General features: G+C 35.7%; 1 protein-coding gene across 2 annotated transcripts; it reads right to left on the bottom strand.

Moving 5' to 3' along the window:
* Positions 1–3,049: 3,049 nt before the first annotated feature.
* Positions 3,050–18,874, bottom strand: LOC127803848 (probable phospholipid-transporting ATPase 8). Of its 2 annotated transcripts, XR_008023583.1 has the most exons (12): positions 17,777–18,874; positions 14,396–15,762; positions 13,071–13,181; positions 12,702–12,978; positions 12,053–12,141; positions 11,855–11,963; positions 11,539–11,748; positions 11,299–11,424; positions 10,033–10,131; positions 9,513–9,704; positions 3,761–7,306; positions 3,524–3,667 (listed from the first exon to the last, which is right to left on the bottom strand). XR_008023583.1 is itself a non-coding variant. In XM_052340419.1 (11 exons), the coding sequence occupies exons 1-11, from the start codon at positions 18,167–18,169 to the stop codon at positions 3,074–3,076; spliced, it is 3,567 nt and encodes a 1,188-aa protein (XP_052196379.1). In that variant the 5' UTR covers positions 18,170–18,874; the 3' UTR covers positions 3,050–3,073. The 2 variants fall into 2 exon arrangements, 1 of the variants encoding a protein (XP_052196379.1); XM_052340419.1 differs by lacking the exon at positions 3,761–7,306 and having other exon boundaries at positions 3,050–3,667.
* Between the last annotated feature and the right edge of the window lie 4,540 nt (positions 18,875–23,414).

The following is a 23,414-nucleotide window of genomic DNA, read 5'->3' as shown; positions in this document are numbered from 1 at the left end:
TCCAACATAATTCCTTTCATGAATGATTCATGACTCACATAGTAGAAAATCATTTTAGAAATTATCTCAAACATTTTAACTATAAGATTTTTGTAAGACTACGTTAAGAGACAACCCTAAAAAAGGTGACCTCGACACCAAACTAACTAATGCAGTAACTAAACTTAACGAGTTTGAAAGAAATAATCTCGAGATCAAATTTAACAAGTAATTAACTAAAATTCTTTTCTTTTAACCCACACTAATTGTCATACCAAACTTATTTGACAATGTAAGTTAGAAAGTAGAAAAACAAAGAGAATGACGCCCAAATAAAGTCAAATCATAGACTTTGCATTGCATGGATCTTAATTAAGAGATTTTAATATTATATTATTGAATTAAATATTTGCATATTTATAACATCTTCTACGTAACTGCCCCTAAGGAACTGGTGACATAACATTTCAACAGGCAGTCAACATCTCAAAATGCCATAACTTTTTGGCTAAGTAATGTCACTTCCTTTGCAACTAATATGAAATTTTTTAATTCATAGTCTGTTGATCTCTTTGTCACAAGTTCAAGGAGATTAGTTGGATTAAAAAATAGGGTTAGGTCAGTCCTATTTCAATACCATTTTAATTTTAATAGTTGAGGGTTATAGCTAGGTCTAGTTCTTGGCCTTGACTATGTCACTTACTTCCCATAACTATTGAGGATTTTTCTTTAATTTCTATTTTTTTTTTTTTTTTTTGTTTTCTACTTCACTTTCACCAATTAACTAGATTGGTTGTTAAAAGCTCAAATCCTATGCTTGAGGCTATTGATCTTGATGTTGTTAGTCTCCTCCATAGATTAGATATGTTAAAAGATAATATTTGTTAATCAAAATAAATATTAAAAAATATAAGATATAAAAAATATTTTAGATTTTTTTCATTTTCAATGTATTTATTAAACCTATTTGACGACTCTCGAAAAAAAAATAACTTATTATCTGAGTTTTTTTAAATATGTTTATCTTTCCCTCATCTCAAAATAAGCATATCTTGATTCTTACAAATAAAAAAAAAAAAGTAAGACGGGTAGTGTTTAATAAAATGAGTAAAATAAAATTGTATCAAAATAAAGTTTAAATATTTTTGGAATCAAAATATATAATGGTCAAGATAAGACTGAAGTATTTCAAAATTTTTATCAAACTGTTTGTTAATTTTTTTCTTATCTGTAAAGACCAATATATGCTTATCTTGAGGAGAAGGGTCAAGGGTAACTAAATAAGTTTAATAAATACATTAAAAAAGATAAAAGTGTAAAATACTTTTTATATTTTATATTTTTTAATTTATATATTAATTAATAAATACTATCTTAAAAGTGACATTTGATGTAATATTCTTATATTTGTACATCATGATGTGCTTTTAATCAATATAAATATATAACATATGGATATAGAAATGTCACATTAAGTGTCGAGTATTTACCTAAATGATTATGTGTATTTTATTGTAAATTCACCTAACATATATATATATGAAATTATTTTTATGAGCAGAAGAGAGTGGTTGGCTGTTGGTATGGCATCATAATTCAACCTTGCAAGCTTTCTCGAAGGGAAGACAAATCATTGTAAATGATTTTGGAGTGTTGTCCAAATTACAAGGGTTCTTTATTTCATGTCACCACTTAAATACATACATCATTGTAAATGATTTTGGAAACATATGTTTATGTATATATACATATATATAAACATATACTTAAATACATACATGTACATGCCCACACCATCACATATACGTACACATAAATATATACATACCCATGCACTCATGCACACATATATATGATACACATATATATATATATATAAATATACACATATAAGGTCAAATACATATTTTAATTCATGTACTTACAATTTCTTTCATTTAAACATTCAAATTTTTTGTTATTTTAAAGACACCACTAAACTATATAATTTTAAGTGAATTGCATTCTTAAATTTTTTAATATTTTAATTACACCTTTAAATTCATTATTCTCAACAAATTTAATGAGGTGTGTAATTTACTTGAAATTACATAGTTTAGTAGTATAATTAAAATAACAAAAAATTTTAAATGTGTAATTTACTCGAAATTACAAGTTCAAGTTCAGTGGTATCTTTGAAACAATAAAAAAATTTAATTCTCTAAACTAAAAAAATTACAACTATAAGTATACATATATTTTGCCACACATATAAGTATACATGCACACATACATACACATACATGCATGTACATTTATACATGATACATATATTTTTCATGTAAGCTCAAACTCTCTAGAAATCAGTTTGTAAAGCCATCGCCTAACCCTTAATCATATACTTAGTAATTGAATGTTAGAAATATTTAATTTTAGACGTTTGGATTCTTCTTTTTACTTTGTTAGATTTATATTTTTTTTTCATCTATAAAAAAAGTGTGATACAAAAATAATAAACTCTTTGAATAACTCAATTGATTTATTGTACACATTTAAGAATTTGGGATATCGCGAGATCATAGATTTGATTTTGTCTCCATACAAAATTATACATCAACTGTATCAATCCGAAGGGTTAGACCCAGACTACTTTATTTTTCACCTAAGTTAAAGATCAAGTAGGTTATGAATTTATAAAAAAAGTGAGACATTTTGGACCTAAGACTAATCATGTATCAAAAATCTCTCAATTTCTTATCTTAAAACAATAATAATAATATCCTAAAATTACTCAAGTCTCTTATTAAACTTTAAAGTGTTACTATTAATATATAATATATATATATGGGTGATGTTATTTGTATATTAATTTACACAATTTTGATACTCATAAAATTATAAATATTTCTTTAAGAAATTACTAAAAAATGTCTAAAAAAATGAAAAATAGGGTAGAAGTCTTCTTCTTCTATACAATAAAACTAGCCATTGCTTTATGAGAATGATACATCATCAACATTTACACACGAGAAAACTACTAACTAGTAACTACACTTTTGAGTAGAAAGTGTTCTCTCTCTCTCTCTCTCTCTCTCACTCTCTCTCTATCTGTGTTTCATGATTCCATATCCCTCAATCTCTTCTTCAGCTGATATATTTTGTCCTTCATCGGCGCCGGGGACCCGCCAGAAGTCTCAGTCTCTGAGCCTTCAGATCGTCGTATTTGAATGATGTCATGGTACATTGGCCGGAACCGAGTCTGGAAAGCTCTGTAGGAGAAGTAGGGCAGCAGACTGGAAACCACAACGATGGCGGTGAGCAGCCAGTAGAAACCACTGGGAGCGCAGGCTTCGACCAGCACGCGATAGGCTGTTGTCGATACAGTTGGGGGCAGAGAACCATAAATGACAAGAAACGCATACCAGAAGGCGATGCTGCCCCAGATGAAGAAGTGCTGGATCCAAGTGAAGTAGTTGATGGAGAGGGCCATTTGGCAGTTGACAGTCCACACGACGCAAGTATACATTATCACTCCGAGGACTTCAAAGTCGACAACTTGGCCATCTTCCCGGAAGGCCTGGCGAGCGGTGGAATTGGAGGTTAAGAAGAAGATGATCATGGAGCTGATGACCCCATTAAACATCCAGCCGAGTATGCGAGGCCAGCTGAAGAGGATGTTTTGCACCCCCTCTTGGTACAATAAAGGATACTGCAACAAGAAGAAAGAATAGCATCAAAACAGTCACTCTCATCACTGCAGGGAGCTTCAGAGAATCAAACTAAACAGCTTTAAGCTATATACCAAATATGTCCAAGTGAATAAAGTTAACAACTCGAGCTAGGTACCACTTGGCGAAGTTAACTTTGAGTTGTCAAATTATCATCAAACAAAGTGAGACTTCTGTCCGTCGTGCATAGAGAGCAAACACAGCAGAAAGGAACGTCCAGTATAACACACTTTCTCAAGTTATCAGGGACCTTTCTCAGGCATCAGATCTAATATACTTTTAAGGTTAATTTTAATTTACAAGAAAGGTTGCAATTCCCTGTACAATTCGGAGTTAGCCAAGTACTTGAAGTAACATTACAAAAAAAAAATCACAAAATAGCACATATATACCAGTTGTTGGATTAGGAGAAAACTTCTGAATTCATAACTAATATTCTTTTAACATAACATAGGTCCTCTCCCGCAAGGTAGCACAGCTCAATTGGTAAAGTTATAGCTGACACGGTGATGGCCATTTTTCATATAAACACACTAGGTCTGGAATAAAACATCACAAATCATGTTACAGAATGATCGTCATAGTGTTTTACCAGAAAATAAGGAGAATAAAGTAACATCATAAACTTAGGGTGATTATGAGAATAAAATAATCTCTATTCCACTAAGTGTATAATACAATAGTATATATACAAGTACTTAAAGTTAATTACACTAATACCCTTTACTTATCTTATTTAACACTCCCCCTCAACCTGGAGCATATATATTGAGCATGCTCAACTTGGTACAAATATAATTCACACGAGAACATCTAAACGACTTAGTGAGTAAATCGGCCAATTGATCGTTGGAACTCACATATGTTATAACTATATCTCCAGATAACACATTTTCTCTAACAAAATGACAATCAATTTCAATATGCTTGGTTCTCTCGTGAAACACAGGATTAAAAACAATATGCATTGCAGCTTGGTTGTTACAAACCAATTGCATAGACTTAACCTATGTAACTCCTAACTCTTCAATTAATTGTTTCAACCACACTAGCTCACATGTTATTACGATTATTGCCCTATATTCAGCTTCTGCACTGAATATGGCGACAACAATTTGTTTCTTACTTTTCCAAGAGACTAAGTTTCCACCCACAAATACATAGTATCCGGATGTGGATCGCCTATCACTAGGTGATCCTGCCCAATCAGCATTCGTATATCCCACAATCTGGCTGTGCCCATGATTTTGATACAATACACCCCGACCAGGAGAAGCCTTAATATATCCAAGAATACGAATCACTGCATCCCAGTGGTTATCACAAAGTGAATCCAAGAACTGACTTACCACACTCATAGCAAATGAAATATCAAGACGAGTGACTGTGAGGTAATTAAGTTTTTCAACTAGTCAACGATAACGCCCAGGATCAGAGAGAGGCTCTCCATGTCTCGATAACAGCTTGATATTTGGATCCATAGGGGTATCTGTGGGCTTACATCCAAGCAATCATGTCTCCTCTAGCACATCTAAGGCATACTTCATTTGAGAAATATAGATGCCTTGCTTTGACCGAGCTACCTCAATACCCAAAAAATATTTCAAATGACTCAGATCCTTAGTCTGAAACTGTTGGTGAAGATGTGCCTTCAATTCAATGATACCAACATCATCATCCCCTGTAAGTACTATATCATCAACATATACCACTAGAAAAATGTGGCGGCCAGACTAAGAACGATAAAACACAGAATGATCAGTTTCACTCCGAGTTAACTCAAACTTAAGAACAACTTAACTGAATCGACCAAACCAAACTCGAGGAGACTATTTTAAACCGTATAGAGATTTCCGAAGACGACACACTAGCCCAGCCTCCCCCTGAGCAACAAAGCTAGGAGGTTGCTCCATATACACCTCTTCCTGTAAATCGCCATGAAGGAAGGCATTTTTTATGTCTAATTAATGAAGAGGCCAGTGAAACATAGTAGCGAGAGATAAAAAAAGGAAAACAGATGAGATCTTAGCAACATGAAAAAATGTATCGCCATAATCAAGACCAAAAACCTGAGTGTAGCCTTTGGCAACAAGCCGACCCTTAAGATGATCAACCTGGCCGTTAGGGCCAACTTTAACAGTGTAAACCCAGCGACAACCAACAGAGACTTACCCTTGGGAAGAGATACCAAGTCCCAAGTCCTGAGTCCCGGTGGAATGTAAAGCAGACATTTCTTCAACCATAGCAGCCCGCCACCCTGGATGGGAAAGAGCTTCGGGAATAGATATAGGTAGAGAAACAAAAGATAAAGACGAAACGAAAACAGAATATCTAGGGGACAAAGAATCATAACTAACAAAGTGTGAAATGGGATGGAAAGTGGTGCGATGACGAGTACCTTTACGAAGAGCAATAGATAAGTCAAGATCAGAAGCCGAAGGTGACGAACCAGAGAAGGAAGAACTAACCGGCACAGAGATGAGTTAGGAGATGGCTCCCTCGGACTAGTGATGACAGGCAGTGCTGGTTGGGCCACAGGTTGTGGACGCCATTGATAGACCTGAAGATCGGGGCGATCAAGGCGAAAGGTAACGGGGGGGAGATGGAGATAATGAAAGGTCAAGAAAAGGAACAGGCAAAGGTAAGCCAGCAGACACGGACTCGGAGACCTCAGACAAAGAAGGAAAATAAGGAGATGACTCAAAGAAGATAACATCTGTTGAAACAAAATATCGAGTGAATTGAGGAGAGTAGCAACGATACCCCTTCTGAAGGCAAGAATAACCTGGAAAGACACATTTGATGGAACGAGCAGAGAGCTTATCACGACCTGAGGCAAGATGGTGAACAAAGCAAGTACTCCCAAAGACATGAGGGGGGAGAGAATATAAGTCAACTCGAGGAAAAAAAATAGAATGAGGAATCCCATTCTGGTCATTAAGGACAGAAGATGGCATGCAGTTAATTAAGTAACATGCAGTTAAGACAGCATCACCCCAAAATTGAATCAGAACATGCATGTGAAGAAGGAGCGTGCAAGCGGTCTCAATTAAATGACAATTCTTGCGTTCAGCCACCCCATTTTGTTGTGGGGTTCCAGGACACAAAATTTGGTGAAAATCCCATCAGATGCCATATAAGATTTAAATGGGAGAGACAAATTTTCAAGAGCATTATCACTTCGAAGAACACGGATAGCCAAATTAAATTGAGTTATAATTTCAGCACAAAATGTAGTGAATACTGAAAATAATTATGAACATGTTTTCATTAAATAAAGCCATGTAGTGCGAGAGAAATCATCAATAAATGTTACAAAATACCGAAAACCGTCTTTTGAATTGACACAACTGGGACCCCATACATCTGAATGGACTATTAAAAAAGGAGAACTAACACGTTTATTGCTTGTACTTGGGAAAGAACTACGATTATGTTTCCCAAGTTGACAAGACTCACACTCTAAGAAAGAAATACGAGAAAGACTGGGAACCATCTTCTTGAGATTGGGAAGAGATGGGTGCCCCAATCGACAATGGACCTAAGGAAGTAGGGGAAGATAGATAATAGAGGCCATGAGACTCAAAAACCGTGCCAATCATCCGTCTGGTCCTCCGATCCTGCATAAGAACAGAATCAAACAAAAAAGTTATAGAGCAATTAAAATTACGAGTGAATGGACTGACAGAGAGCAAATTAAAGGAACATTGGGGTAAGTGCAAAACAGATGTCAATGGTAAAGTAGGGAGAGGTGATGTTGTGCCAATACCCGTAACTGAGGCTTGAGAGCCATCAGCCAGTGTAACAGGTAGAGACTGCAGAGGTTGAATATGAGATAAGAGAGAACGATTACCAGACATGTGAGCACCAGAATCGAAGATCCATGGGCCAAGAGAGGATGAGGAGGACTTAGTAAAACAAGCAGTAGGATTACCGGTGTCAGCAAGGGACGTGATAGGTGAAGTAGTCTGTTGTGATGCCCGGAACTGAGCATACTCCCCCTCAGAGATAGTCACCGGTGAGGAATCACTAGGTGTGAGAGATGTCTGACCCTCTGAAGTACCAACAATCATGTTAGCAGTACTGTTGCCTGAGGTGGACGACCATGTAGGCGATAGCAGGTCTCTCTAGTGTGACCAAGACGATTACAATAAGAGCACTGGGGCCGAGGACAACGACCACGATCAGTCGAGGTCGAAACAAGGGCGGAGTGATCTTCAGGTATGGACACGCCACGATCAGCAATAACAAAAGAGGCTTTAAGTAGTCTGGCAAATACATCTGTCAAAGGTGGGAGAAAAGCACTGCCGAGAATCTGTGTCTTAACGGATTCGAGCTCCGGGCGAATTCCATGAAGACAGAGGACAATAAACATGTGATCACTCTATTAATGTTGTTTCTTGATATCTGTATCAAATGGCATCAACTCATTAAAATCAGTAATAGAAGCTTGGAGTTTTCCCAAATACGTGGTCATATCCAAATCAGCCTGTCGTAGATTGAACAAAGCACCAATCACATCATAAATACGAGTGATGTCACTCGTATACAGCTCAAGAGCCCGAGTCCATAGGGCACTACACTCCCGAAGAGGTCAAAATATCGGCATCAAAGTCGGCTCAATAGTCTGCCACAATAAACTTAGTAACTGGGCATCCACCTTCCGCCAAAGAGGTTGATCTCCCTCAGGAATAGTTGAAATAGTATTGGATAAATGATCCTCAAGACCATGTTGAAGAAACCAAATCTCAACTGTAGATAACCAAGCAGAATAATTTTGTCCACTCAACTTCTCCGTGGTAATAACTGGTGTGCCCGAAAAATAGAGAATGGTTATAAGTGTGGACATGGTGGAGCGACTTGTGGATGAAAAGTGTGATGGAGATGAAGACATTGTGCAGAAAACACAACAGATCCAGAGCAAGTTGGGTTGTACGTTCGAGGAGAAGGCAGAACAAATCTAGAACAACAGTGGCTGGATCTGGGGTCAGCCGGGAAGAGGATGGTCGGATTTGGACCGGCGAGGCGACGACGAGTGGTGATCAGAGAAACCACCGCAAGAGCCGGCCGGAAGAAGAAAAGGCCGCAAGGAGAAGAGTGGGCGCTGTGGATCTGGGCTTGATCTGGGCCGTGCAATCTGGGCAATGGCGGATCTGGGTAGTGCGAGGCCGTGCAAGCTGGACGGTGGCGGATCTGGGCTGCGACCGTGCGATCTGGGGGACGGCGGATCTGGGCAACGCGTGAGATATGGCCACGCAATTTGAGAGACGATCGTGCGATTGGAGACGGCGGCAGCGGCGTCGGTCAGGGAAGGCAGCGGCGTCAGTTGACGATGGCAGAGGTGGCAGCGGCGGTTGGCGAAGGCCGCGGCGGCGGTCGACGAAGGCCGCGGCGACGGTCGACGATGGCGGCTGGGTCTAGGGTTTGACTAGGGTTTGTGGCTCTGATACCATGTTAAGTTATGAGAATAAAATAATCTGCGTATTCTACTAAGTGTACAATACAAGAGTATATATACAAGTATTTAAAGTTAATTACACAAATACCTCTTACTTATCTTATTTAACAATTGTAAAGTCTCAACCAAAATAAAATGCAACACAAGACTGGAGACTGGTTCTTGTTATCCTTTGAGCTCCATCATTACTTCTGTAGTAAATACACCTACAGGAGTAGTGCCCCAGTTGTAAGAACTAAAGTTTTGATCTTGTGGTGATGGTGATGTCTTCTACTTTCTTTTTTAAAATGTTTCTATCTGCTCGCACTGTTTTCCCACCAAATTATTCAGTGTAAAAGACAACTTTTCAAAAGAGAAGAAGTTTGTACCTTGAGGCAAAGTCGTGCAGAAACATCCTGATCAAAGACACCAAGAGCAATCACAGGAAGTGAAGTGAAGAAGACATTGTAGAATGACATGTACCAGTCGTTGTAAGCAGCTTGTCCAGAAAAGGAGGTATGAGCCTCAAACCAAAAGAGAGTAAAGCCAAATGCAATGTTCTTGTAGAAGAAGTAGCATATCTGCAGTAATAAAGTGAAAGAAGAAACTTTCAACTGGGATGAAGCATTTAGCATATCAAGTGTTATTCAAGCATCATTCAGTATAGCGGTGACAGAATAAATGATTTGGCAAACTCTCTTTCTCTCAAAAAGCAGGATCTCAATATGGAGCAAAAATGTGCAGATACGTGAGTGCAAACCTCTAACTTAACTGTTTTCTGTTATCTTCCAGTCTTTTCTTTCTTTCCTTTATTTTCTGCTATTGCTGTTTTACTAAGAACCCAAACTTGCAAGAATGACTTTTGTTAACATATCTAATTGAAGTGAGTACCAAATTAGAAGGAATTACCATCATTGATATTCGTCTGTAACACCAATGGCCATGTACCAATAACAGTCGTTCAAGAAAACGGAATTGAGCTATTGCATAGTCACTTGCCATCACAGCCTGCGGTCCCAAAAAAACGAAATCAAAAGCCAATTACTTACTTCTAGCTATCATTTTTCCATCAGGAGTATAGACAAAATGTTCACAAATGTGGGCAGCAGGTAGTAGATGAGAGGAAGTGGAGAAATGAAAGAAAGAAATCAATGAAGGAAATAGACATGATGGTTCAAGAGTGATGTAGGAGAGGGTTTCATTGAATTGTCTGCAGCTCCTCCTCCTCCTCCTCCTCTCTCTCTCTCTCTCTCTCTCAAAACTTCAGATTTTTGTTATCATACTGATCTCTGTCACAACCACAAGGTCCAACAGAAAAGAAAATAATTATCCTTCAGTACAACTGAATCTACATTTAGTGATATATGGTATGATGGTTCTTGTTACGAAATTTGGATCGAATACAAACCACGATCAAACCATCAATCACATAAACAAACACATAAATTTAACGTGGAAAACTCAAACCCGAAAAAATCACAGGTAGAAATAACAAAATATCACTAAGCAAATAATTGCTACAACAAAAGTGATATTGCCACTACAATAGTGATATAGCTACTATTAAAATATCACTAAGATGATATTGTTACAACTAATTCCAAGGTATTGGACACCCATTCATTGACCTAAATCATCTATAGATGTACACAAGAAATTATATCCTGATTAAAAGATGATTCATGAGGATATTCCTTTAGATGAAATAAATCCCACTTAAAATCGAATTTGACAATATCCTAATTATAGTCAAATTCCAAGTCCTAATCACGATCAAATTAGGAAACTCAATTACAAATGAATTAGAATTTTGAGTCATAATTATCACAGTTCTCTAGAATCTGAAGTTGACAGAATATTACCATCACAAAACAACGGTGCTTGACCTATATATAAGGTACTCTTTTTCTCATTTTGAACCAATTAAAACTAATCAACCAAATGCCAACTAAAAAGAAGAGACCTTCAAACAAGAAACCTATCCAATTTACAGCAACCTTCTTGTCAGTCAAAGCACAAGTCAGTCACAGCAGGAAAGTATGAGGTTGTTGATTAAGTCTTTTTTTTTTTTTGTTTTTTGCTCTCTGAGATAGACAGGCACAAACCGAATTCCCCCACCCTGAACACATACATGCAAAGGGCACCAGTGATATATGGAATAAAAGCTACACCAACCTGCATCCCTTCAACACCGCTAATGCCAACTCCAATATCAGCCTCTTGAAGCATGCCAACATCATTTGCCCCATCACCAATTGCCAATGTTGTCTTACCTGTTCCAAATTTAACCAATCTTGTAACCTGCACACCTTCAGCAGTTATCAGATTATTTTGATGATAGCAACAACTGAATGATCTTTGTAGAGAAACAGGAGAGAAAATCACTATATCCAATCAACATGATGACCAACTTACCAGAGCCTTCTGTTTGGGTGATGAGCGACAGCAAATGACAGAAGCACATTTTGTTGCAAGATCCAAAAATGACTTCTCCAGATTCTTGTTGAGAGCAAAAGCTAAGGATTTGCCATCGATTATCAAACCAAATGTGATAGAGTTCTCTTTAGTTGAATCAATTTGAGCTATTCCTTCCCTTATTTGTTTTCCTACACTTTCACTTGAAGCCTAAAAGATTATATTTTCACAGTTATAACTACCAGAATCAATTGCTATAAAATTCACTACAAATGCTATAACTTTTCTTTTTTGGGATTAAATATATATTCTATACCTTTGCAACAGACTCCTTGTCCCCTTGCTTCTCCAAGGCATTTATATCAGGTGAATCTAGTGTAATCACTATCTGCTTCATTTCTTCCCTTAGCAAGCTACAAGCATACCTGTTGGAAGTGCCATAATTACTTCTGCAACTTCAACATAAGAAAATAAACAGAAGAAAAATAAAAAGAAATAACATTCTCCACCATACCCAATATTAATTGCCGTCTCCATCTTATCACCAGTTAAGACCCATATATCAATCTGAGCCTGTGCAAGCTTCTCAATGCACTCAGGAACCTTCACACCAAACAAAGTGTCAGAAAAAGAATTCGTTTCAAGAATGCCAAAAATTTTGCCTAAGCATTCAGATGGGTAAACTTTTAATGTCAATAGAAACCTTCATGCACAAAGTGCTTGAGTTTTAACAATACTGTCATGTAACCATATCTTGTCTTTTTCTTTTTCTTTTCTTTTTTTTATTTTACGTGTATCAGGAGTTAAAATTATCCTTTACTTTTCCAACCATCCACTCTCCTCCAACCATTTTTGTGTTGTTCTTGGATTACTACCCCTTGTACTCTCACACAAATATGATAAAAGGTGGATGTTTAAATCAAACTATTTTCAAAAAATTCCAAATCCTAAAGGAATGAAAAGATGCAGACAAGTGTTCCAGAAGAAATCTGACTTCCTATAGCTGAAATAAAGAGAGGTGACAATAAAAATGGACTTTGGGCTTGTGTAATTGTATAGATAGCATGCATACACTTCTAATTTATAAGGAAAACTAGAATACATAATCGGTTACTTATAGAAGAACTCAGTAATTACTATTTAGAGGCATCTTGCATACAGACCCCTTTTTGCAGTTTATCCTCAACAGCTGTAGCACCAAGAAGAATTAAATCTCTTTCGATCTTATCAGCAGCTGCATCCACCAATTCATCTCGGCTTTCACTGACAGAAGTTTTGGTCTTTAAGAACTCCTCTTCCCACCCTCGGTACTCTTCTTCACCTAATTCACGATATGCAACTACCAATGTTCGCAAACCTGCCTCAGCATATTTCTTGATATGGTTCTTGGTCTCCACCTCAAACAGGCGTCCATGTTCTGAGAGCCTTTCGAACATTACACTACATGTATATAGGCATATGATAAATTTGACATTAATTACACAATATAACAAATCCTTGCACAGTATCACTGATGTACTTCGGAATCAAACCTGTCAGCACCCTTGCAAAGGAGTAACAATTGATTCTCCATATTCCTCACAATGACAGACATTCTTTTACGAGAGCTACTGAACTCTAGGACATGGAGAAGCTTGTATGACCTGCAAGGGAGAAAGGGGGGGGGGGGGGGGGGCGTCACATGAAATGCTCCTAAAACGCTACAATCTAAAACAAATCAGAAAATAATATTAAATGGATTATCATGAATGAATAGAATGAAATTCAAGAAGATACATTTCTTAGAAGTGGTCGGATGCTAATGTAAAACTAGCCAGTTTTACTTCAGAAAACAAGCAAAATGACAACCACCAACCCCCCCCCCCAAAAAAAAAATAATAATAATAATAAGCAAAGAAGCATTATAATATGCAAAAAAACAAGAATCTGTTTGATCCAAACATGTCGATAGTAGTCTACTGTGATGATTGCTGGCAAAAGTAAGAGGGCCTAGTCCATCATATAGTAACTGACACTGATTTCAAATTGTCCCCTTCTGTTTCCTTGACATTCATTTGATAAGTGAATGGAATAAGCAATCCCCATGCTTACATGTCTTTCCACGATGCTATCATAAAGAAATCCTATATCTTACCTATGTTCAAACCACAAGCTTTCATAAGCGGCAAGTGTACATCACCCCTGTTATTAAAACTTTAAAACTTAAACACATGCATATTGACAGTTCTGATACGCAACATGAATTAGTTGTAGCAATTAGGTGCTAAATGATCTCTACAAACTATTTTGTATTCTCAGCCATCCTTTTGTCCCGCCTATAGATGTGCTACATCCCAGATTACTACTAAAATTAAAAAAAAAAAAATAACGCAAAGAACATATTGACAGATAAATTAGACCTAAAGATTCCAAAAATACAAAGGAAAATGTTGAAAAAATAAAGCATCATTCTTCAAGAATCATAGGCTCAAAATTTGGTAGTAGAAAGGAGTGGATCCAGAGATTAAAAAGCTGTATGTTTTAAATAAAAAGCCCTACATCTAGACAAAATAAATAAAATTACATCCAGGTCAGGGACCTTGTACTTGTCCCAACCACGGAAATTTTTTTCACTTCTATACATGCCCCATTGGGAAAATTTTCCAACTTGCTCTATTTTGAGTACCCATGTCAAAACAAATACCTATTGACATCCCTCTTTGTAAGCAAAATTAAGTACACATAGTTACATGTATTTCTCTTGAAATAGCTCCTTGCAGTTTCTGCTATAGTCAGCAACCGCTAGCAAGCAGAACAAATTATCAATGAATAATTTTCTTGAATATAAAAAATTGGAAAGATTAAACAAGCATCTCACCTATCAACCTTTTTTCCACTCCCATAATCTAGTTCATGCAATGAGATGCTCGTTTGGGTTCTTTCAAAGAATTCAAAACCAAGCTCCCTTGCAGCAATGACAAAGGCAGCTTCATCTGGGGACTCAGCTTCATAAGAAATTTCATCTGATTCTTTATTCACATCTGGAATGGCTGTGTGGCAGATTGCTAGTACACAAAAAAAAATTTGTATGACATCTGGACAAGGTTGATTAACCCACTGCCCATTCATAAGGCGTTCATCTCTGAAGTTGAAACCTTTGATTGAACTTCTTGAGTCCATAACATCACTGGTACTTCCAGGTAAGTCAGCAAAATTGTCACCAATTCCAGGTTTTGTATCCCCTTTTCTCCTTGCTAGAGCTATCTCGACTTCGGTCATGCCACGGCCATATGCAGTGCCTGCTATTGAACATTTAACAAATTCCATGGAATTGCATGTCAAAGTACCTGTTTTGTCAGATAGTATAGTGTCAACTTGCCCAAGTTCCTCATTCAGATTAGATGTCCTTGCCCTGGCAGGTCTATCTGCTACATCATAATACATATCCTGATCTTGATTGATAAATATACTCTGTAGAACCTTCACAATTTCAATGGATACATACAATGATATTGGGATCAGATATCCATACAACATAAGGCCTGTCAAGAAATGAAGAAATGCAGCAAGTGAAGCTCTTTTGGGATCATAAAACACAGTTGTATTGTCTGGAAGAAGATACCACCTTCTGTATTTTCCCCTGTGAATATCTTTCTTAGTTTCGATTCCAAAAAAGAAAGATCCAATGAATGATATCGAAACTAGAGTACTAAAAAGGATGTACACAATCTTATCCATTTTCCTCTCAATCTTACTCCTCTTAGAAGGAGGGTCAGTTGCATTTTGCATCACTTTGGTGTCATGCCCAGTAAACACAATGACCCCATAAACATAATCAGTGTTTCGAAGTTTAGAATCTCTTAGAAGAATCTGCTGTAGTGAAAGTGGGAGCTCTTGACCATTATTATAATACAAAGTTCCAACAAAGGAATAAAGATCTTCGTTTGGGTCCTCACATTTAATCACTGCCTTAAACTTCTGAAACGAATTTTCATTGCGTAGAGATGATGTGACTTCCAAAGAATGCTTCAACTTTAGATTAGTCTCTCCATCAAGGTTTGTGGTTTCAACATAACAAACCCCATCTTCATAGCTAGATGAAAGCAAAAGCAGATCAGCAGGGAAGAATTCATCCTTGTAAACCTTAACAAGATCACCAACATGTAGTTTCTTCCATTTGGTTTCCACGAAAATACCACTCTTGTTATCATACACTTTGGCACGTCGATTGTTAGCCTCTACGTCCTGAAACATTTCAAAGGCTCACCATAATTTACAAATACAAGGAATTCTAGCGAACTCCATCGAGGCAGGAAATTTTTTTAAACCGAAGACATAACCTAGGCTTGTATCAGACACAATAGCAGGCAAAAATAAAGATTAGCATTCCAACCATCAAAATGAAGAATGGAAGAAGGCTACACAAATTATCTGAAAGTACAAGCTTGTGGAAATGACAAAATCTCATAGATCAAGGGGAAAAATCAAGCCATGCTTGTCCCCTTCCAGAAGTATTAGTTAACCAATGAATGCATACCTTACAAGATAAGCACGATCTCAGTAGTACAAAAATAGTTTAATTGATCAAGTACAAGATCCTCAGCCATGTTTGATGGGGACATAACCGTGTAAGGTGCCCGTGTTCTAAGGAATTTGTTGGTGGAAAGTACAATATAGATTAATAGGATTTTAAGTGTTCTGTTGGACCTCTGAGGAGTCATCAACATCTAGGCAATTGAACTTCAACTGCATCACTCAGACAGGTCATGTTGCCAAAACAGGATAGGACATACTCTTAATTTGTATATGCACCTATTGGCACAAGTATTATACCTACCAAGTCAAGCATATTTGGAACTCGGGAAAAAGGGAGCGAGGGTTACTTCGAAAATATAAAAAAGCTTTGATATCAATTTTCATAAAGGCAATATAAAGAGTAGCTAAAAGGGAAGTTCTATCTGACAATTATAAGATCATCTTTGTTATATGGCTCAAAATGTTGGGCAATTAAGTGCCACCATGTCCAAAATATAAGAATAACTAAGAGAGGATGTTACAGTGAATATACAACCATACAAGAAAAGACAAAATAAAAGAAAGGTTATGTGCAATACAGTTAGAATGCCACCTATTGAAGACAAGATGTAGGAGATGCGATTAAGGTGGTTTAGACATGTGAGGAGAAGACTAATAGACATGCCTATAAGGCGAGTAGATGAAATGGAGGAAGTTTGCAACAAAAGATGGAGAGAAGGATCGAAGAAAACTTGTTGGAAAACCCTTAATGACCTTATAAAGAATATGATATGGATAGAAATTGCTAAAGCTCTAGAATTCAAGTAACTGGTCCAACTTAGCAAAATTAAGGCTTGTAATTGTTGGAGTTGTTTTTGTTGTAAAGGCAACATAAAGAGTATGAATTGGGGAAAAACAAATTCCTATAGCCCAACAAGAAAGTCAGAGTGTGGCGTACATAAGTCTGATTAAGTTAATGCACCTGAGATGCTAACAAGTGACATTTTATGTTTCTAGACGTAGGATGCCAAACAGGAAGTTAAGTCTGATTAAGTTAATGCACCTGAGATGCTAACAAGTGACATTTTATGTTTCTAGACGTAGGATGCCAAACAGGAAGTTAAAGCACGTGTCAAGTACAACATTCAAAATGGCAATGCCTATCCCATGCCTCAAATGGGGTTACATGGTGGCACATAAAGTGGATAAAGAATAATTGTGAAAGTTAGGATGGTGGTTTGAGAAGCTATGCCACAATACCACTATTAGAAATAGAACCTTCACTTTTTTCTTTTTTCATTTTTTTGCTGGGTAGAACCTTCACTTTTTCGTGATGTTAAACAGGCAACTTAGAAAAGTGAACATATCAGCAGGTCTCTGATTAGGCAGTACACCAGTGCAATCCAAAAAAATTAAGAAAATCATAAACACCAATTTGAAAATAAACCAACAAATATGATATTAATGGTGCTGCAAGAGCAACCAATTTCCATTAGGAAACCAATAATAAATATTTCATTCACGTACCCAAAAAAAAAAAATCATTCAATAGCATGTTAAGTGTTGGTACCCGCACATGCACTTCTTTCCATAAAAACAATCAAATACCTGGACATTATTTTCCTAGTTAAAGATTTTTGTTGAACATAAAACTCATAATTAATAGATAAATAAGGTTCTAGCATCAGAACCGGAACTCCCCAAATAATTGATCACGAAGAAGTAAAACAATATTAAATATTACCTGCTTTCTGCGTCTCCAATCTTCCACCGCTTCCTTGGCCATAGTAGCTCCAATCACCACCATCAGAGGCGCAAGAACACTAAAGGCCGAATAGGGAGCCAATGGACTGAATGAAACACAGGCTACCACAAGAAAATATAAATTTGCAACTCTCCTAAATTGCTCAAACAGTGACTTGGGGATAAAATTCACGGCTGTGTACTTTGTCGTGGAAACATAGTTACCTCTGTAACTACGCTGAACTGCTTCCGGATTATCGGAATCATTACAATATACAACCCTCGAGTAACCTTTCTTCCCAATTTGGCTGTGCTCAGCTGTAAATGAAGATCGTAAACACAAGAACGAATATAGTTTACTAAAATGAATTCTCCTCCTCCGGCCACCAGGCATTTTCCAGATTTAATTTACAACTAAAACAGCTATTCCCCAAAAGTATAGGAGATATACTAAAATCTATCAAACCGCCACTGCCACTGCCATTGCCATTTTCCTTTCCGCTTTCCCGGAGAATCAGAAAGGCAACCGGACGCTACACCTTAGAAACACAATTGGGACTTCCTCCAACAAACAAACAATCATTACAGCGAAACAAAACGACGCGATGAGTAATCAGCAATATGACACCGTGCCACTCCGCTAAACCTTTATCCAAATACGGAAATCGCTCTGATTTGACAAAGCGTCGCACGGAGCTCCATTATTGATCTGATTTGGACTCAGCTCCGAGGAAGCTGTCTCCCAGTCCAGATTCCCAATCAATCCACCTAGATTGAGCTGTCAGAAGAAACTTCCAAACCCTAGGCACTGGGATCCCTTCCCCACGGTTCCTTGCTTTCACCCGAAGTTCCTGAGATCTATTACTTGCAACAACCCACTGGTCACCGACAATGAGGCCTCAATGCTCGCACAAATAACGTCAATAGAGAGAAGAGAGAGAAGTGGACTTCTAGGCTTGAAGTAGTTAGCTTCTTTTATCTTCCTTTGCCGTTTCAGTGAAGCAAAGCATTAGTTTACACAAAGATAGCGAAGCAGGTGATTGCAGCTCGACCCACCCCAAAGACATCCGGCATTCACTTCATTTCGCGGGGGTTCTTCTTTTCGTTTCCCGACATTTTCCTTCAGCTGGTAGGTTCAATTCAATTCAATGCCGCCAAGACCACGCGCGGCTACGTGGCGGGGCCTTGGTCCTACACGTGGCGACGATTTCAGACACAGTCCCAACTTACAAATCATTCAGCGTGCCACGTCACCATCAGTCCATTTCAGGCGAGGAAAGGTGGACCACTACGACGGGCTGTACGACGTCGCATCTGACATAGACGGAGACCGAGGTGACTACAGTCGGCCAATGGACGTGGTTCGTGTAGATTCCATCGTAATTAAGGTATCGGTCGTTAGGGGTTGGATCAACTTTTTATATAATTACGTGACATGTAATAAGAAGGGTTAATGAAGAGTTTTTGTATAATGATAACGATAATGGTAATATAATCTTGTGAACATCGATATTGATAAAATTAGGACTAATTTTGGGGCCCAGTGGTGTGACAGTGGTAGGCCCAGCACCCGAGATAACGAGCGAAGTTGACGCACCGACCACCTGGCCCACTGGGCCTGCATGGGCCTTGGCCTTCCGTAAACGTGAAACAGCTCGCTGAATCATGTGGTACATGCTGTACTTTACGCTCTGCTCAAAAATGAGCTTGCTTAAGTGCGAAGAATAAATGTATTAATCTCCTCTTTATATAATTATTATGAATCAAACTCAAATTTATCTCATTTATAAAAAATTATAGGATCAATCAATCGAAGCCCCAATAAAAAAGGACATCCTAAAAATAAATATATTAAATACACTTTAGCAAGTGTTTGAATGGCTATTGTTAACAAAATCATTTTTTATTACATGAAGTGATAAACATTTGTAAATCAATTAATTATATATTATGTATTGTATATATATCAAGCCAAATAATATTTTTTTCCAAAAATTTAAAAATAAAATGAGAAACACCAAAATATTACGTTGACACTCGAAAATAGCACTTAATACAACATTTTTCCATTAATATATTGTACAATGCGTCACACAAATAGTAAATAATAAGAAAATGAAACAAGCCTTAAGGTATTCTATTCTCCGATGTTTCTTGACATTGTTGTCAGGCTTGAACTGCCTCTATCCCTGGAACAAGGGTCGCCGACTAACAGGGAACCCATGAAGGGATTCCTGAGATTGTTCCAGTCAATGGGGGAATGGAAACAACTGCAGCGGTCACGACTACCCTCCTTACAGGCAAAATTTTCAACAACCAACTAGCATGATCTTCGAATTGATTGACCACCACCTCATAATTTCTCGTGTGTCTCCCCTTTACCATTGACGTTGATCATAACAAGTCTTCATTTTAGTGCTAAAATATCGACGTTCATAAATGGTCGACTAAGATTCATCAGCCCGTACTGATCTAGTAATCACAAATATGAGGGGAAGAGAACAATAACACCATCAATAAACAATGTGCAAGAGTTTTTTTTGTGGTTCGGTCATAATGATGCCTAGTCCATTATTGTTCTTTAATCATTTTTTCAGAGTAACAATATGTATTTTGTATCCTGTTTGTACAATAGCTTTTGACCCCTTATTTGTAGTGGGGGTATTTACAATTTACACAAAGTCCCAAATTATGGGACCATATGTTGAGGAACAATGTGTCATTATTTTCATAAAACAAGGAGTAAAAGTTCCACACCACATAGGGACTAGTTTCCACGAATAAAGACAGGTGGACATCAGATCCGAATGTTCTATTTCATGGTCTTCTTTACGAGCTGATCGGGTTGACCCAGTAAACTAGAGTCATCGTCGGGAACTCGCTTGCTATTGTAATCAGAACTCGCGTTTTAACAATTATGCTATCTCGCAGAGATAGCTTCTATCTTTAGCCCATTGAACTTGGAGAGGTTGGGCCTTACCATTGGACCATCCCTCGCCCACAACGGTCCATAAAATAGCCAATGGCGGTTCGAAAAATATCCGTAACACTATTCAACTCAATTAAAAAGTCAATTAATATTTATGGAAAATTGGTTTTCATAAAAATACATGAACTTATTTTAGGGTGAAATAAGCCGGGCCGTGTTGATATTTCATGTTGCAGCCCAATTTGTCAAGCCCAGTGGGCCCTGACCCAACACCTAAGAGTCCGGTCAAGTCCAATTACTAGTGATAGACTATAATTGTGTAAATTTCACCACTTTGTATTTTATAATAAATTAGTTATTATTATTCATTTATATTAACAAAACTTGAAGTGGTATACACTAATATACATTTTAAAATTAGTTTAGATTATTTTTAATATTAAATGATTTTGAAGTTTATTTTAACATATATTACATTAGTTTTTGAATTTAGTGAAAAATACAAAAATAACTTAATTTTAATAGAAATCCATGTTCAGCGAGTGTAGTGACAAAAATTTAAATTACAGTGACTAATTTATTATAAAATGCAAAGTTAAGGGATTGATAGTGTAATTTATCCAACTAAAATTCAATTAGTTATATCAATGATTTTTTTTCTACGAGTACAATATATATTTTAAGAGTATAATTAATTATAATTAGGTGGGTAACTAGTGCTATGCACGTACAAAATAAATTAAAAAAATTAATGAGATTTTATTAGGTGGTGTTTGATAATTACAGTTTATTTTCTTAATTTTGGTAGATTATTATTTTTTATATAAATTAAGCTTTGGTGTAGACGTTATTATGCTTGGTATTTTAATTAAATTATTAGATAATGTTAATAAGAATTATACAACTCATTAACATTATAATGATGAGAATAATAAATCTTAATCCCCTTAAGTAGAGTCAATTAAATATATTTTATATCTCCCACCCCCTCTATCAAATTATCAATCGTTGATTTGCATTCTCTATAATAATAATATTATACTAGAGGCATGGGTCATGCTACAAATTTATAATTTTAAACCCACAAAATATTTGATTCATTACTTTATTCTATCATTATCGTATTTATTGCTGATCCAAGTACGTTCAAAACAAGGAAAATGCTAGAGAGTCAGACAAGTTAACAGATAAACTTATAGAATAGGAGTTAAAAAACTAAAATGTCCTCGTCCACGTTGTATTGCACTTTTTTCAATGCAATATGGGTAAGGGTATTTTAATCTTTTAATTCTCATTCTGTAAATTTGTCTGTCAACCTGAAAAAATTATTGAGAGTCAAACAGATTGCCAAACAAGCTTATAGAATGGGGGTTAAAAAATTAAAATGTTCTTATCCACATTGTATTACACTTTTTTCAATGCAATATGGATGAGGATATTTTAGTATTTTAACTCCATTTTGTAAGTTTGTCTGTCAAGCTGTCTGACATTGTAGAAGAACTTGTCAATCTCTTTGGCCCTGTAAAATGACTCTCAAAACAATTTTCAAACATACTTTATAAATAACATTTTTTGTAATATTATAAATTATTAATTATTAATAAATAATTATTGTACTACCATAATTTATCTCTATAAATATAGAGCTTTAGTTTTTAAAGAGAACACATATTATTTGAGGTAATATTATATTAATTTATTATCTATAATTTATTTTTCTCTCTTTTTATATTGGTCTTATCGTTAACTTGTTAGAGTTGATTTCATTTTAAATAAAATATAATTATATTCAATTATTTTATTTTTTATATATTTTGCAACACGTATGCTATCAATTTTAAACTATTGATCTTAGTATTTATTTAAATTCGTTTAATTATTAAGATAACTTGGGTTTTAAGTCAAACAATGACATCGTCCACCCCACCATCCATTATCAGTGAGGTGTAAATATTTTTTTAACAGTTTTGGAGGTCACTCAGGTGTATTTAATATATTATATCTTAAGATATTTTATTAGTTAATAGAAGTATATTAAAATGATAAAGATAAGTCACATTAAATGCATCTTAATATGTAAAGATGCAGCCAATTCTATATTTTTACTATTATACTTGCAAGTTTTTTTTCCTATATCACTCAAATTTGTTATTATTTTAATTATATATTTATATTTGTATTTTTTAATTAATTTAACTTTTATATTTTAACTTTTTTTACTTAATAATTTAAAACTTTTTATCTTTTCGATAATACCTATGCACTTATGTTTTTAAATTAATTTAATTTATATATTTTGATATATAAAAAAAATAAATTAATTTATCTTATTATATATATTTTTTATATATTAAAATATAAGTGTTAAATTAATTAAAAAATATAAATATAGAGATGTAATTGAAATAAATAAAAAATTCAATTGCCATAAGAAAAAAATATTAAAATAGAGGAATTAAATTAATTAAAAAATATAGATCGAATAGTGTAATTGAAATATATTTTTTAAATAATTATAAAAAATAAAAATATAAGAACAAAATAAGAGTTTAGCATGAACAAATAAATGTATATTCTTAATTATTATATTTGATTTTTAATAGTTAAATATTTAATTAATTAAATAAATAATTCAAAATAAATATATATTATCAGTTAATAAAATTATTAACTACAGTTGACCAATATCGGTCCCGCCCATGTGATGCAA

Source organism: Diospyros lotus, chromosome 6 (assembly GCF_014633365.1).
Source record: "Diospyros lotus cultivar Yz01 chromosome 6, ASM1463336v1, whole genome shotgun sequence".
In the NCBI taxonomy this organism is placed as follows: domain Eukaryota; kingdom Viridiplantae; phylum Streptophyta; class Magnoliopsida; order Ericales; family Ebenaceae; genus Diospyros; species Diospyros lotus.
This window is presented reverse-complemented; position numbering and strand designations above follow the sequence as displayed.